Genomic DNA, 15,254 nt, shown 5'->3' on the forward strand with positions numbered 1-15,254 from the left:
TTTTTTGGGTTCATTCATTTTCCAAAACCTGTTGTATTGCAAATAAGGTTTTCCTAATTTTCTCATAATTCAGCAAGATGTTACTGTAAATTTACCAAAGACATGTATGCCCATAATTATCTTTAGCAACTTCGGTAGAGGCGATGTAGTAACGTACATTATTTATAACGTTAGTCATTGGCAACGAGCTAGTGCTTTACAACTCGCCATATGCTCGTATTTACCTTTTCTTGCGTTCCCTTTGTTTTATTACAATACTTAGTACCATACTGTTTTTTTGATAATTCATTTGTATCATTAACGATGAAGATGGTTACCATTAAGTGTGCATGCATTGCATAGTGTAGAGTTATACAGAATAGCTTGAAGGTAATAGACAAAATTACCATATAGATAATCCCAAATGTATGGAAGTGTTCCAGTTTTGAATTTGTAAGTTTTCATTTAATTGCGCTCAATGTTGTGTCTATTGTAGGATTCTGCTGAGGAAGACCACATGCCCTGTTCCATCTGGGGACCAACGTGCGATGGCCTAGACCAGGTTGTCTCCGACATCAAGCTTCCAAGACTTGACTGCGGAGACTGGATTGTTTGGCATGACATGGGAGCATATACATTAGTAGCTGCTGGGACATTTAATGGTTTTCCTCTTCCAAAAGTTCATGTTGCTATACCACATCACACATGGTGAGTCGTCTTATTTTTCCTTCACTGCGAAGTTCTGAATATTTTATCAGCAAGCCGTTACCCAAAGTTTTATAAGGGTTTTCATGTAATTCTATCGTAACTTTTATGTTACCGTGTATTAGATATTAAAGCTGCATCATTAGATGCCATAAATAGCTCTTCTAGGAGGACACTCCCAAATAAAACCAGTGTTCTTTATAGAGTCTTGGGTAGTGCCATAGCCTCTGTACCATGGCTTTCCACTGTCTTCGGTAAGAATTCTTGCTCGAGGGTACACTCGGGCTCTAATTCTATTTTATTTCTCTTCCTCATGTTTTGTTAAAAGTTATCTAGAGTATATGGGAAATATTTATTTTAATAGTGTTACAGTTTTTAGAATTTTATTTTTCCTGGTTTCATTTCTTCACTGGGCTATTTTCCCTGCTGGAGCCTCTAGGCTTATAACATCTTGCTTTTCAAGTTAGGGTCATAGCTTAGCAAGTAATAATAATAATAATTATGAATTGGAATTTTTCTTTTTACAGGTTGTATTTGGAAGAGTACCTTGGAGCAAACTTGAACTTTTGTCCAGTTGATGGAGCTTCTGTGCAGAGTAATTACCTGGACTCAATTCTCACTCCAGCATTTTGTCACCTCGACGCAACCAATCATGACCACCCTGTGAGGTTTGAAGATCAGCTGGCACAGCTTGACATTATTGATATTGGAGAAATGTAAACTCCCTCCTTTAGTTTTCAAGATTATTGACAATGAAGCTTTTCAGCGAATTACAATCATGATGCTATTAGTAATGCAGTGACGTCATTTTAGTATTTTTATTTACTTTTTTAAGAGATGCTTAATCGTTGCTTTCGAGATGGACTTTTCATCGTGGCTGCTCTTGCCTCCAGCAAAGCAAGTCCCTTTTAACTGTAGTTTATAAACATGATCACTATACTAATTTTTTTTTTAATGAGGCACATCTACATGGACTCGTAGCGGTGCCCTTGTAGCTCGGAAATGTTTCCTAATCGCCGATTGGTTGGACATAGTAATTCTAACCAATCAACTAGCAGGAAACTTTTCCAAGCTAAAAGGACACCCCTACAAGTTAGTGGAAATGCGCCTCATTAAAGAAATTGAGTATAGTATGACTGTGGGTGTCAAGAGGTTTTCCCTTGAACACTGATATTCAGTTGTAGGGTTTATTTTTCTTTTTTATCAACTGACCAACCTTATGTCTAGTTAACAGATATAGATCAGGTATTTATTTGTTTGGTATATCAGGTTTAAAAGCCTACCGGTCTTAGATTTATTGTGTCGAAATTATTCGGGTAATGTCTACTGCTTGGGAAGTTCTTACCTGTCAGCTTGCAAAGTTTTATCCAATGTATTTTTTAAGTTATACTGTACTGAGATAAGGTATCAGTATTGACTGGACCTAATTGTCTTGAAGATTGTTGGCTATAGGACCACAGGGTTTGTGCTCAGTATTAATGTCTGTCTATTGGTAAATAGACGTCACCAGTTCTCTGGTGGAGCATGTAACCCCCACGGGATTGTGTATCATCAACTTACGGCACTCGTATGTAGTCCGTATATTATTATATCGTGTATGAATTGGCATATTAAATCTATTGATTTTAGGTTTTCCTTTATTTTCATTCCCCCACACATTAGACTGGTTAGAATGCAACTAATAAATGTGTTATAGTCATACTAAAAAATTCATTGAAGTCATAACCCTTTTACCCCCAGGCTATTTGGAAATTTCCAACCCTTAACCCCCAAGGGTTATTTTTTTTTTCAAGAACATTTTGCAGTATATTTTTTTAGATTGCTCTAACACCCTTAGTTTTCATCATAGAGAGGTCAGGTTGGTCTCATTCTCTTGGAAAATGCCTGAAGTTTCTCCAAAAATTATAAAAAAATATGCAAAAAAAATAGCTTTTTTTTTGCAAGGACGTACCGGTACGTCCACTGGGGGTAAAGGGATGAGTTTTGTGAAACGTACCAGTACGTTCTTTTGGGGGTAAAAGGTTTTAAGATTTAATTTCAAAACTTACTGGTAATTTAATAAGGAAATATAATACTGTTCTTCTGTCCTTTGCCCATTCAGTCTTACATGTTATTTGGAAGAAAGTGTAATCTTTTAACAATCTTGTAATATCACTAGTCATCAGATTCTATGGTACTGAAGATTAATTTCAGAAAATAGCAGTGAAGGACGAAAGATTTCGATTTCCTTTAACCTTGTATTATCTCTGAAATTATAAAGCTCTTCATTATGTAGCTCTGGAAATGTTATTCTGTAGGGCTTTTATCCTTATGTGGATAACCAAAATATCTGATTTACAGCACTAAACATCAACGGAAAAGGAGACATTAATTATTATTATTACTAGCCAAGCTACAACGCTAGTTGGAAAAGCAAAGTACTATAGGCCCAAGGGCTCTAACAGTGAAAAATAGCCCAGTGAGGAAAGGTAATAAATGAACGATGAGAAAAAATTAGCAATAAATTATTTTCAATATTAAACTTACCCGATTATCATGTAGCTGTCAACTCCGTTGCCCGACAGAATTCTACGGAAGGGATACGCCAGCGATCGCTATACAAGAGGGGGGTGTACTCACAAGCGCCACCTGTGGCCAGGTACTGCAGTACTTCTTGTTGACACCACTTCAATTTTTCCTCTGTCGTGCTTCCGGCAAGACGTTCATGGATACGCTTATAATTTTGGAGTCTTGTTCACGGTTTTTGGTGAAGTATTGCTCTAAGATTTCAGCTTTCGCTATTCAGGAAGTTTTATTATTAGCTTAGCTAGCTTTTGGAATTAATTTGATTAATTATGGTGACGAAGAGAGTATGAACTCTCTTTCACCTTTAAATGGCCGACCCTTCCCTTAGACGGAAGTGTTGGTGTCTAAGAGAGTATAGACTCTCTTTCTTAATTTTGCTCACAAAAGTTATAGATTTATTTTATATCTCCCCGCCATTTATAGGCCTCTTCGATTAACTTCCTTTTTTATAAAATTATTAAATTAATTTTTATATTTGTTTATATTCGACCTTTCCTAATAGTAGGCGGTCTTTTCTTGTACCGAAGTTAATTAACATTGAGCCCGTCATTTCGGTTTTACCTGTTAACATATTATGCTATTTTAATGTTTTTGAAAGAATTTCTTTGATAGTCTCGTACTGTTTCAAAGTTGAACTAACGTTTTGTTTTGTCTCTGCAGTTGTTGACGTTCAGAACGTTCAACTTGCGCTCTATCGTTACGATAGAGAGAGAATTTTCACGGTGTCACGTTGCAGTAAGAGTAAACCGTTTATAACGTTTTGTTCATTCTTTCTTAGCTTAATGGTTTTAATTCTAATAAAGGAACTTTTTATTTGGGAAATCTTTCAGTTTTTTTCCTTTAACAATAATATGTTTTAACGAGTATATATGATTGGGCTCTTCTCTCAGGTTCTAAGTCGAGAGAGAGAGAGAGAGATAGAGACGGAGGGAGAGAGAGCTGGATAAACGTTTCGTTCAAGCGAGTAACGTTGTTATCGTTTTTGCTCTTCTCCCTAGTCTCTTTAGGGGAAGAAGGTAAACGTTTCTAGAGTTTATTCTTGTTCTCAAGCTTTATGCGGTGAGAGATTTTAAACGTAGTTTATTTGATCTAGTGTTTAGTCTCTTTCCAGCCACTGAATTATTTATCTTTCATTAGATTTTTCTGTTACATTGTAATTCTGTTTTCGCAATTACTAACTTTTAAAGAAGGATAGAATTGCGTGTTTCAGGTACAAACCACTTAAAGTTTCGAGTTCAGTGAAATAAGTGCAAACAGAAATTCAAAAGTGATAAGTGATTAGCGCAAAGTGTGTCAGTGTTGTGCGTGAGGGTACTTCTTGCGTGCCAGTCGTCCTCCCAGTCCGGGACCTCTTGCAAGCTCCCAAGACCAGGGGAGAAGCAATGTCGAAGGGCAAAAGGGTTCGGCAGGCCTTGATCGGCGCACAGAAGTATCCTCGGTGGTTGCGGGCGTGTCTTACAGAGACCGTCACTCCCACCCGCAGACGATTGAGCCCTTATTTTACTCGTCTGCAGAAGAAATTTCGGGGAGATAACGCTGGACTCAGGTCTCAAGACCTCTTAAACGTAAAGTCCAGACCTCTAGAGTTCAACAACCCGGATGCAGTCATTGGGTTAGCTCTGACTCTCCGCAGTCATCAGGTGACTGCACACCTCCTAAGAGAGGTAAGGTGATGCCGCAACAGACCTCATCTTCTGTTAAGGCTTTGCCTCAGCAGACCTTAGCATCTGCCGACCCCAAGATGACTTTGCTGCAGTCCATGCAGTCACAGCTTGCGGTCTTAATGCGTGAGTGTCAGGCTGAGAAGGTTACACCTCCTCCTGCGATCGCTCCGCCTCACCGCAGTCCAGTCTGCCAGGCGTACGATGTTGAGGTTCCTCAGGATACCTTATACTGAGTTGCCAGTTACCAGCGGTGTGCAGCAACCTCCGCCTTCCTTAAGGCAACCTCAGCAATGGGAGCAGGAATCTTATGCCTTACTTCCTCCGCTTCCGCTTGCGGTTCCACCAGCGAGGCAACAATCTCTTGAGGTACGACAACCTCTTCCATCAATGAGGCAGCCACCTCAGCACTCGCTGCAGCGACCTCAACCCTCCTCAAGGCAAGAGCCTCAACTCCTTAGGCTAGCACCTCAGGAACCTCAACTCGCGAGACAAGAACTGCGTTCTGCGCAGCCGCTACCTCAACTCTCGCAGCTCACACCTCAGGAACCTTAACTCGTTCCTCAGGAACCTGCTACTGCGCATCCGCAACCCTTACAGCAAGCGCAACTCTTGAGGCAGCAACCTCATGCTATGAGTCAGCCACCTCAACGCATGCATCTGCCACTTTCTCCTCAACTTGAGCCTCTTCCCATTCAACTTGGAAATAACAAATGACAATAATAACACCTCATTACTTTCATAACTTGCATTTGTAATCATATACATGTATGCCTACACAAACATTATGATAATGGAGGTTATTTGTATTACTTATATAAAAATATATATGTATTCCTTGCAATATATTTTTAACAAAATCGCAAATATGGCAAAAATATCTTCAAAACAAAAATGAATCATGAGTTATGAATGTAAGGTAAATATTATGTTGATATTAAACCCCATGCAAGCATGCATGAAGTAATGCAGTGTTGCCAACAGGGCGAGTTTCCCTTTCCTGAGGTGAAGTAGATTATAGTACATTTAGTGTAGCTTAATTCTACGATTATCATGCCGGCTATCAAATTCATCAACAAAACAGTCTAAATCAATTCCCTCGGCACGTGCACTTTCAATGGACGGTAATGCGATATTACTCACTCTAGCACTGGTCATGGAATTTCTGAGAAATGTTACACGCCATGCAACACGCTCTGCTTACCTTACAGCATGCTCTACATACAGCATGCTCTGCATACAGCATGCTCTGCATACAACATGCTCTGCATACCTTACCGCATGCTTCTCAGTCACACATCTTTGGTTGTTGCCAACTCACTAGACTGTCAAGCAGTTTCATAACGTTGCCTTCTAGTCTGCTGCTTTTGCACCAGTGAAACCCTCACTGAGAGAACTTAGCTTTTCTCGGATATGGTCCCTGTAGATGAGAAAGTGCTTTTCTCCCTCCTTCTGATATTCCCTTGAGGACTCTGTCATTTGGAGAGGAGCCTTTAGCTGCGTAGCCTCCTATGGACTTTTATTTAAGCATAACATGCTCCCAGGGAAGGTAATGGTTCCACTTCAGTCGCTAACCCCGTCTGTTACCACACCTGCTCCCATAGACCTTGAGCTGTGTTGCAAGACATGCAGTCCAAGCTTAGTCCTTGTTAGAGGATTTTTTTTTGTTTACGGAGTCAGTGTGTCACTGGGAAGACGTTCAACAACCAGCAGAAGTGACTTGTTGTGACGCAGTGCGGCAACCTCAGCAACCCGATAAGGAGTTGTCTGTACGACCCAGACAGTCTAGACAGCTTCGGGTTGTCACTGTACTTCCTCGCTTCCCCATGGTTGACAGTTCACAGACTGTGCAGCAGTACCATGATCTTGTGTCCGGCTCCGTCAGACGACTGGCTTTTAAGAGCTCCCACAAGTCGTCGCTGTCTGGAGATTCTCAGATGGACTATGGATCTGACCAAGGAACTGGGCCTCCTGGTCAATTTTGAGGAGTCTCAGCTCGTCCCATCCCAGACCATTGTCTCCCTGGGTATGGATCTTCAGAGTCGAGCTTTTCGGGCTTTTCCGTCGGCCCCAAGGATCTTCCAAGCCCTAGAATGCATCCAGAGCATGCTGAGAAGGAACCGATGCTCAGTCAGGTAGTGGATGAGTCTAACAGGGACACTTTCATCGCTGGCCCTGTTCATCGTGTTAGGGAGACTCCACCTCCCCCCCTTCAGTATCATCTAGCTGCTCACTGGATAAAGGACATGACGCTAGAGACGGTCTCAGTTCCTGTTTCCGAAGAGAGGAGGTCTTCTCTCGCGTGGTGTAAGAACAGCTTTCTTCTCAAGGAAGTCTACTTTTGGCTGTTCAGAAACCCGACCGCCTTCTCCTCTCGGACGCATCAGACACGGGCTGGGGTGCGACTTTGGACGGACAGGAATGCTCGGGAACATGGAATCAGGAACAAAGGACACTTCACATCAATTGCAAGGAGTTGTTGGCGGTTCTTCTGGCCTTGATAAACTTCAAGTCCCTCCAGCTTAACAAAGTGGTGGAGGTGGACTCTGACAACACCACAGCCCTGGCTTACATCTTCAAGCAGGGAGGGACTCTTTCGTGAAGTTGTTCTAGATCGCAAGGGACCTCCTCATCTGGTCTAAAGATCGAAAGCTCACGCTGGTAACGAGGTTCATTCAGGGCGGTATGAATGTCATGGCAGATCACCTCAGCCGGAAGGGTCAGGTCATCCCCACAGAGTGGACCCTTCACAAGAATGTTTGCAGCAGACTTTGGGCCCTGTGGGGTCAGCCAACCATAGATCTGTTCGCTACCTCGATAACCTAGAGACTCCTGTTGTATTGTTCTCCAATTCCAGACCCAGCAGCAGTTCACGTGGATGCTTTTCTGCTGGATTGGTTCCATCTCGACCTGTATGCATTCCCGCCGTTCAAGATTGTCAACAGGGTACTTCAGAAGTTCTCCTCTCGCAAAGGGACACGGCTGACGTTGGTTGGCTCCGCTCTGGCCCGCGAGAGAATGGTTCTTAGAGGTACTGCAATGGCTGGTCGACATTCCCAGGACTCTTCCTCTAGGAGTGAACCTTCTACGTCTACCACACGTAAAGAAGGTACACCCAAACCTCCACGCTCTTCGTCTGACTGCCTTCAGACTTTCGAAAGACTCTCAAGAGCTAGGGGCTTTTCGAAGGAGGCAGCCAGAGCGATTGCCAAAGCAAGGAGAACATCCACTCTCAGAATCTATCAGTCTCAAGGGGAAGTCTTCCGTAGCTGGTACAAGACCAATGCAGTTTCCTCAACCAGTACCACTGTAACCCAGATTGCTGACTTCCTGTTATATCTAAGGAAAGTAAGATCCCTTTCAGCTCCTACGATCAAAGGTTACAGAAGTATGTTGGCAGCGGTTTTCCGCCACAGAGGCTTGGATCTTTCCACCTACAAAGATCTACAGGACCTCCCTAGGTCTTTTGAGACCTCAAAGGAACGTCGGTTGTCCACTCCAGGCTGGAATCTAGACGTGGTCCTAAGGTTCCTTATGTCATCAAGATTTGAACCTCTCCAATCAGCCTCTTTTTAGGACCTCACATTAAAAACTCTTTTCCTCGTGTGCTTGACAACAGCTAAAAGAGTAAATGAGATCCACACCTTCAGCAGGATCATTGTTTTCACATCTGAAACGGCTACATGTTCCTTGCAGCTCGGTTTTTGCTAAACGAGCTTCCTTCACGTCCTTGGCCTAAGTCGTTCGAGATCCCAAGCCTGTCCAACTTGGTGGGGAATGAACTGGAGAGAGTACTTTGCCCAGTTAGAGCTCTTAGGTACTATCTAAAAAGGTCTTAACCTTTACGAGGACAATCAGAAGCCTTATGGTGTGCTATCAAGAAACCTTCTTTTCCAAGTTCTAAGAACTCAGTTTCTTACTATTCAGGCTTCTGATTAGAGAAGCACATTCTCATCTGAAGGAAGAAGACCTTGCTTTGCTGAAGGTAAGGACACATGAAGTGGCAGCTGTGGCTACTTCAGTGGCCTTCAAACAGAGCCATTCTCTGCAGAGTGTTATGGATGCAACCTATTGGAGAAGCAAGTCAGTGTTCGCATCATTCTATCTCAAAGATGTCCAGTCTCTTTACGAGTACTGCTACACCCTGGGACCATTCGTAGCAACGAATGCAGTAGTAGGCGAGGGCTCAGCCACTACATTCCCATAATCCCATAACCTTTTAACCTTTCTCTTGAATACTTTTTATGGGTTGTACGGTCGGGAAAGAAGCCTTCCACATCCTTGTTGATTTGGCGGGTGGTCAATTCTTTCTTGAGAAGCGCCGAGGTTAAAGGTTGTGATGAGGTCCTTTAGTATGGGTTGCAGCCCTTGATACTTCAGCACCTTAGAGTTGTTCAGCCTCCTAAGAGGAACGCTGCGCTCAGTAAGGAAGACGAACTTATTTAAGGCAGAGTAATGGCTCAAGTCGACTTCCTTACCAGGTACTTGTAATTTCATTGTTATTTTGAATAACTGATAATATGAAATACGGGATACTTAGCTTCTTGATATACATGTACACTGGTTTTCACCCACCTCCCTGGGTGTGAATCAGCTATATGATTATCGGGTAAGTTTAATATTGAAAAATGTTATTTTCATTAGTAAAATAAATTTTTGAATATACTTACCCGATAATCATGATTTAATTGACCCACCCTTCCTCCCCATAGAACCAGTGGACCGAGGAAAAATTGAAGTGGTGTCAACAAGAAGTACTGCAGTACCTGGCCACAGGTGGCGCTTGTGAGTACACCCCCCTCTTGTATAGCGATCGCTGGCGTATCCCTTCCGTAGAATTCTGTCGGGCAACGGAGTTGACAGCTACATGATTATCGGGTAAGTATATTCAAAAATTTATTTTACTAATGAAAATAACATTTTTAAAAACAGAAAATAAATACAAGCATTGCTTGTTAATGGTATTACTATAAGAAAATTTCTCTTGCAGAGCTAATTATTGTAATAATCTATGTCGTGAGAATTTCTAAAAATATATACAAGCACTTGTAACTGGCTTTTCCTGTTAGTTGACTTATCTTTTTAGTGCCTTACAATTTTACGCCAAACTCAGGAACAAAAGTTAAAGGGAATGGGAGGAAGGAGTGTCCTCATTAATGACTGATTGGGTTTGTACATGAATGCCATTTTTTTTAAGTCATTCTAAAAATCCTTCAACTAAAGGATTGCTAGGTAAGCTTTTCATGTCTACCATATGGTAGAACCTGTAAGCCATTGTTCCTAAATTGGCAGACATCTTGGAATATCTTGTTACTAGGTATAGCAAGCTGGGAAACCACTTTTTATTTTTTGTGCCAACGGAATTAACCTTTTTAATAGTAGATTGCATGCTTTTCTCCACCGAAGAATGGCCACGTACACTAATGATAGAGGCTGTCATCAACAATAACATCTTCATTCTTCACTAGATGGAATTAAACCTACACTAATGATAGTGACTGTCATCAACAATATCTTGATTTTTTACTAGTTGGAATTTAACCTACACTAGTGATAGTGGCTGTCATCAACAATAACCTCCTGATTTCTTGTTAGTTGGAATTTAACCTACACTAATGATAGTGACTGTCATGAACAATATCTTGATTCTTTACTAGTTGGAATTTAACCTACACTAGTGATAGTGGCTTATCAACAATAACCTTGATTCTTTACTAGTTGGAATTTAGCCTACTCTATTGATAGTGACTGTCACCATCAATAACCTTGATTCTTTATTACCGGTAGTTGGAATTTAACCTCCACTAATGATAGTGACTGTCATCAACAATATCTTGATTCTTTACTAGTTGGAATTTAACCTGTACTAATAATGACTGTCTAGATTTAAAGGCTACTCATGAATGGCAGAGGCAAGGGACAGTGACATTGCCCTATCGAGCAGGACAGTGACCCAGAGACTGACCATATATACATATGATTAGCACCCAAGCCCCCTTTCCACCATAGCTAGGACCAAGGAGTGCCAGGTAATGGCTGCTGTTGGCTCAACAGATGGACATATAGGCTCCCCCAAACTCTCCATAGCTCACAAGGATGGTGAGATTGCAGCGACCAAAGAAACTCAACGGGTTTGATTGGGTCTTGAACCCAAGTCTGGCGTTCACCAGACAGGGACGTTACCACATCGGCCACCACACCGACTATTTAGCTTTCTACTTTCATCCCTGCTCCCTTCCTACAATCATGCTTGAGAGTACACACAGAAACACTAATATTTAATTACTCTTCTGGGTTTTTTTTTATATGAGAAATTTATTTTAATGTTCCCTTTCCTAATTTTTTTAATTTTAATTGTTCATTACTTTCCTTGTTTGTAGAAGATGACGAATAGAGAAGCATTGATTTAAAAGCTCAAGATAGAAAAGACTAGCAAATCTGACTTAGGCCCTTTGCGTCGATAGGCATGGGAGATGATGATGATGACATTTTTTTTAACTCGCTGTGCTATTATTCCTGCTCGAGCCATTGGGCATATAGCATCCTGCTTTCCCAACTAGAATTGTAGCTGGCCTAGTAAAGCTAGTAATGTTAATGATAATCATGCTATCTAGAAGTTGCACCTTATCACTGAAGTGCCTTTCCTTCCTTAGTACTGTGGCATATCACCGAGATCAGGAAAGGGACGCGTCCAAAGAACGTTGAAGGACATGTTAAAAGTGAAAAGGCCCTTCATTAAAGAAATGGTGCATGAATAAAAGTGCAATGCATCTAATAACCCGCAAAGTGCGTAATTTATATTTTCACCAAATGTCTGGACACAATTTGGTTGCTTACACTAAATTCTAAAAATCTCAAACTCTTAACTCTACTGTGCAAAACACACACACACAATATATATATATATATATATATATATATATATATATATATATATATATATATATATATATATATATATATATGATGAATTTTGCACATTTAAACGTGATTTTCATATTTCAAATAAGCCTTATATATCAACACATTAAAGTCTGGATTCTCTTAACAACCTGATCCCGAGGTTAAGAGAATCCAGACTTTAATGTGTTAATATATATGGCTTATTATATATATATATATATATATATATATATATATATATATATATATATATATATATATATATATATATATATATATATATATATATATATATATATATATTGTGTGTGTGTGTGTGTGTATTTAAATACACAACTTCCATGCGTTTATAAATAAAGTAACCCATAACGTATGAAAAATGAAATTTATTTTGCTTACGAAGGGACCATATCCCTTCCTCGTCAGAAAACAAATGGTTACAATTAAAAAAAAAAAAAAAAAAAAAAAAGTACAGAAAGGTTCTTAAGAAATAAAAAAAAACAAAGTTAGTATAAGTGAAAAATAACAGCATTTCACGGTGGTAATTTTTACACAATTTAACAATTTCTTAATAGTTACATTGTTTTTTACATTATTTGAAAACAGAAATAGATTAAAGAATTTAAAGTCAAATAAATTGTTAAATACGTCAGGACATACGTAACCATAATAGGCTACATCGCAATAACCTAAGGGAGCCAATAATTGTTAAGTAAACCACTTGCTACTACTACTACTATCACCACCGGCACCGCCAGGAAGGAGCAAACTGTGGCGAGGAGCAGTGGTAAGCCAAACAATGTCTTTTATTATCACTGTTAATAAGAACGGAGCGTTTCATATTTATGGCTTTAAACTAATGTAATACTAATGATTAATTGAACTATAATTTTTTAAATCGTGTTGGGACAAAAAATGTGTCATTTTCGAACGAAACGGTCGTTTTTCTACAGGAAAAGTTGGTTTTTACTAGGAAAAGTTACCCTGACGGTAAGATCAGTAATACCATAAATATATTTGATATTTATATTGGCAATAAATCATATAAATGTCTAAAATACTTTTTTAATTAAAAACTATATCAAAATCGGGTTTTTCGATTTAAGTACACCATAGTGACATTTACGTTTTCTTTATCAGATGCTAAAAGTTTAGGAAAATGCCCTTGCGAAGCCGATTATAGACCAACTATTATAGTCTATTGGAGGGCTAATCAAATATTTCCTTGCCAAACTGCGAAATTTTATTGAAAGTAATATTTATAGAAACGCAGAAACATATCTACAAAAGTTATGTCCACATGTAGGGAAATTTACCACAAATCAGGGAAATTTTAGTAGTTTGGGGTAATATCTATAAAAACGCGGAAGCAAAACATCCACATTTAGGGAATTTTACCACAAATCTGGAAACTTTAGTAGTTTGGGGATATCTATGCACGGTTAATCTCATCTATCTTGGAATTATTGGGGGATATTTTAATGTCATTGTGTAAGTAAATATTCAGTGTGTCGGATTAGTGATGTGAAGAATTAGTATTGATAAGATTTATCTAGAGAGAATAACAGATCTATTCTAGTGTTGTTACCGATCTAGACCTAAATATAGCTTATATTCTTTATTTGTTGCTTCTCATCAAGGTATATCTGGACCGTGCTTCTCATATAGTTTTTTTTTTTTTATTATTTCCTTTCCTCGCCGCTTTTCTAAATATAGTTATAGCTTTGCTGATAATAATAATAATAATAATGATAATAATAATAATAATAATAATAATAATAATTTTTACCCATAAACTTTGTTTTTGCAAGAAAGAAATTTACTTATAAGATTATATTATAAATCAAAGTAAGCATAAGCTCCTCGTATATCTAAAAATTTATTCTTATGTAGTTACTTTGTTTCTGTTTCGAGTTGTAAGCACAAGATTGGGGACTGGGTTTTGAACAAGACAAATTTTTGCTATCTTGATCATCATCATCATCATCTCCTCCTCCTACGCCTATCGACGCAAATGGCCTCGGTTAGATTTTCTCCAGTCGTCTCTGTCTTAGGCTTTTGATTTAATAAATTTCCATTCATCATCTTCTACTTCATGCTTCATAGTCCTCAGCTATGTAGGCCTGGGTCTTCCAACTCTTCTAGTGCCTTGTAGAACCCAGCTGAACGTTTGGTGAAATAATCTCTCTTGGGGAATGCGAAGAGCATGCCCAAGCCATCTCCATATGGCACTCCAGTAATCTCGCGTATAGTTTCATTTCTAATCATGGCCTGCCATTTAACTCCCAATATCCTTCTGAGGGCTTTGTTCTCAAATCTATTAAATCTATTGGAGATTGTTTTATTGTCATACCACGACTCATGTCATATAGTAAACACAGAGCTCACTAAACTGATGTATAGACTGATTTTCATATGTAATTTCAGGCGACCTTATTTCCAAATTTTTAATCTAGCCATTGTCTGATTTGCTTTTTTTTCAATCTTTCACTATACTCTAATTATAATTATTGGAGATTATAGTTCCCAAATACTTAAATGATTCTCATGAATCCTTTCTTCTTCCAGTGATATTTCTCATATTCCATTCTCATCATTTGTCTTTCTTCTATTTATCTTGAACCCAACCTCGTGTGATATTTCATGCATTTTCATAGGCAAAGATAAGTAGAGATACATTTTAAAATCAATTATGAATGGTGAATGGCTGTTTAAAATTATAGTTTCCCTCAAATAAAGTTTCATTTTTTGTTTAGAAATGTACGTATCGTTTTCTTTCAAAATATAGAAAAGAAACCAGTAAATACGTTCAGGAAGAAACTTTGGCAAGTTTAAAACAGCTAGCTTAAATACGCTTCGATCATATATATAATTATATACTTGATAGTGATTATGAAAATATCTTTTGAAATATATAATCTAAATAGTCTGTGAGAATTAGTTGAATATATTTTTAATCAAAGAGGTATTTAGCTAATAAAGATAACCGTTTAAACGAAAACTACGGTGGCGGTCCCTGATTGGCTGAAGCAAATCTTTGACTTTGTCGACCAGTTTTAGGGAATTTGTTCCTAAATAGGGAGATTTTAGCTGTTAGTCACACACTTGCCATAGATGATTAACTTCCATTTGCGAACTATTGGTAAAACTTAATTTCACCTTACAAGAGTCACCAATATCCATCAAATTTCGGACAATAATTATCTACTTAGGTAAATATCTAAGGGAGAAATTTAGCTTCATTGTGTTGCCTAAGATTCGCAATATGAAAATCTACTCCTCGATAGAAAATAATTGTTGTGAATGGCTTGCGGTTTGTCAGGTTTTGCTCGTGCACAACACTCGATATGATTATAATTGTATGAAATACTTCAGAACATTTAAATTAAAATTAAGGTGGAGTCTTAATTTCAAATTGTGTTGAAGAATACTTGCTGAAAA

At 38.8% G+C, this 15,254-nt stretch overlaps 1 protein-coding gene across 2 annotated transcripts in view; it reads left to right on the plus strand.

Moving 5' to 3' along the window:
• Window positions 1–2,312, plus strand: part of LOC137652164 (ornithine decarboxylase 1-like) — a 41,985-nt gene extending 39,673 nt beyond the window's left edge. For both annotated transcript variants that reach the window (XM_068385371.1, XM_068385372.1), the window contains exons 10-11: window positions 476–687; window positions 1,212–2,312. In XM_068385371.1, coding sequence (XP_068241472.1) covers window positions 476–687; window positions 1,212–1,404 — 405 coding nt within the window. In that variant the 3' untranslated portion in view covers window positions 1,405–2,312. The remainder of the gene's footprint in view (window positions 1–475; window positions 688–1,211) is intronic.
• Window positions 2,313–15,254: the final 12,942 nt, after the last annotated feature.

The sequence above is a fragment of the Palaemon carinicauda genome, chromosome 13, assembly GCF_036898095.1.
Source record: "Palaemon carinicauda isolate YSFRI2023 chromosome 13, ASM3689809v2, whole genome shotgun sequence".
Taxonomy (NCBI): Eukaryota; Metazoa; Arthropoda; class Malacostraca; order Decapoda; family Palaemonidae; genus Palaemon; species Palaemon carinicauda.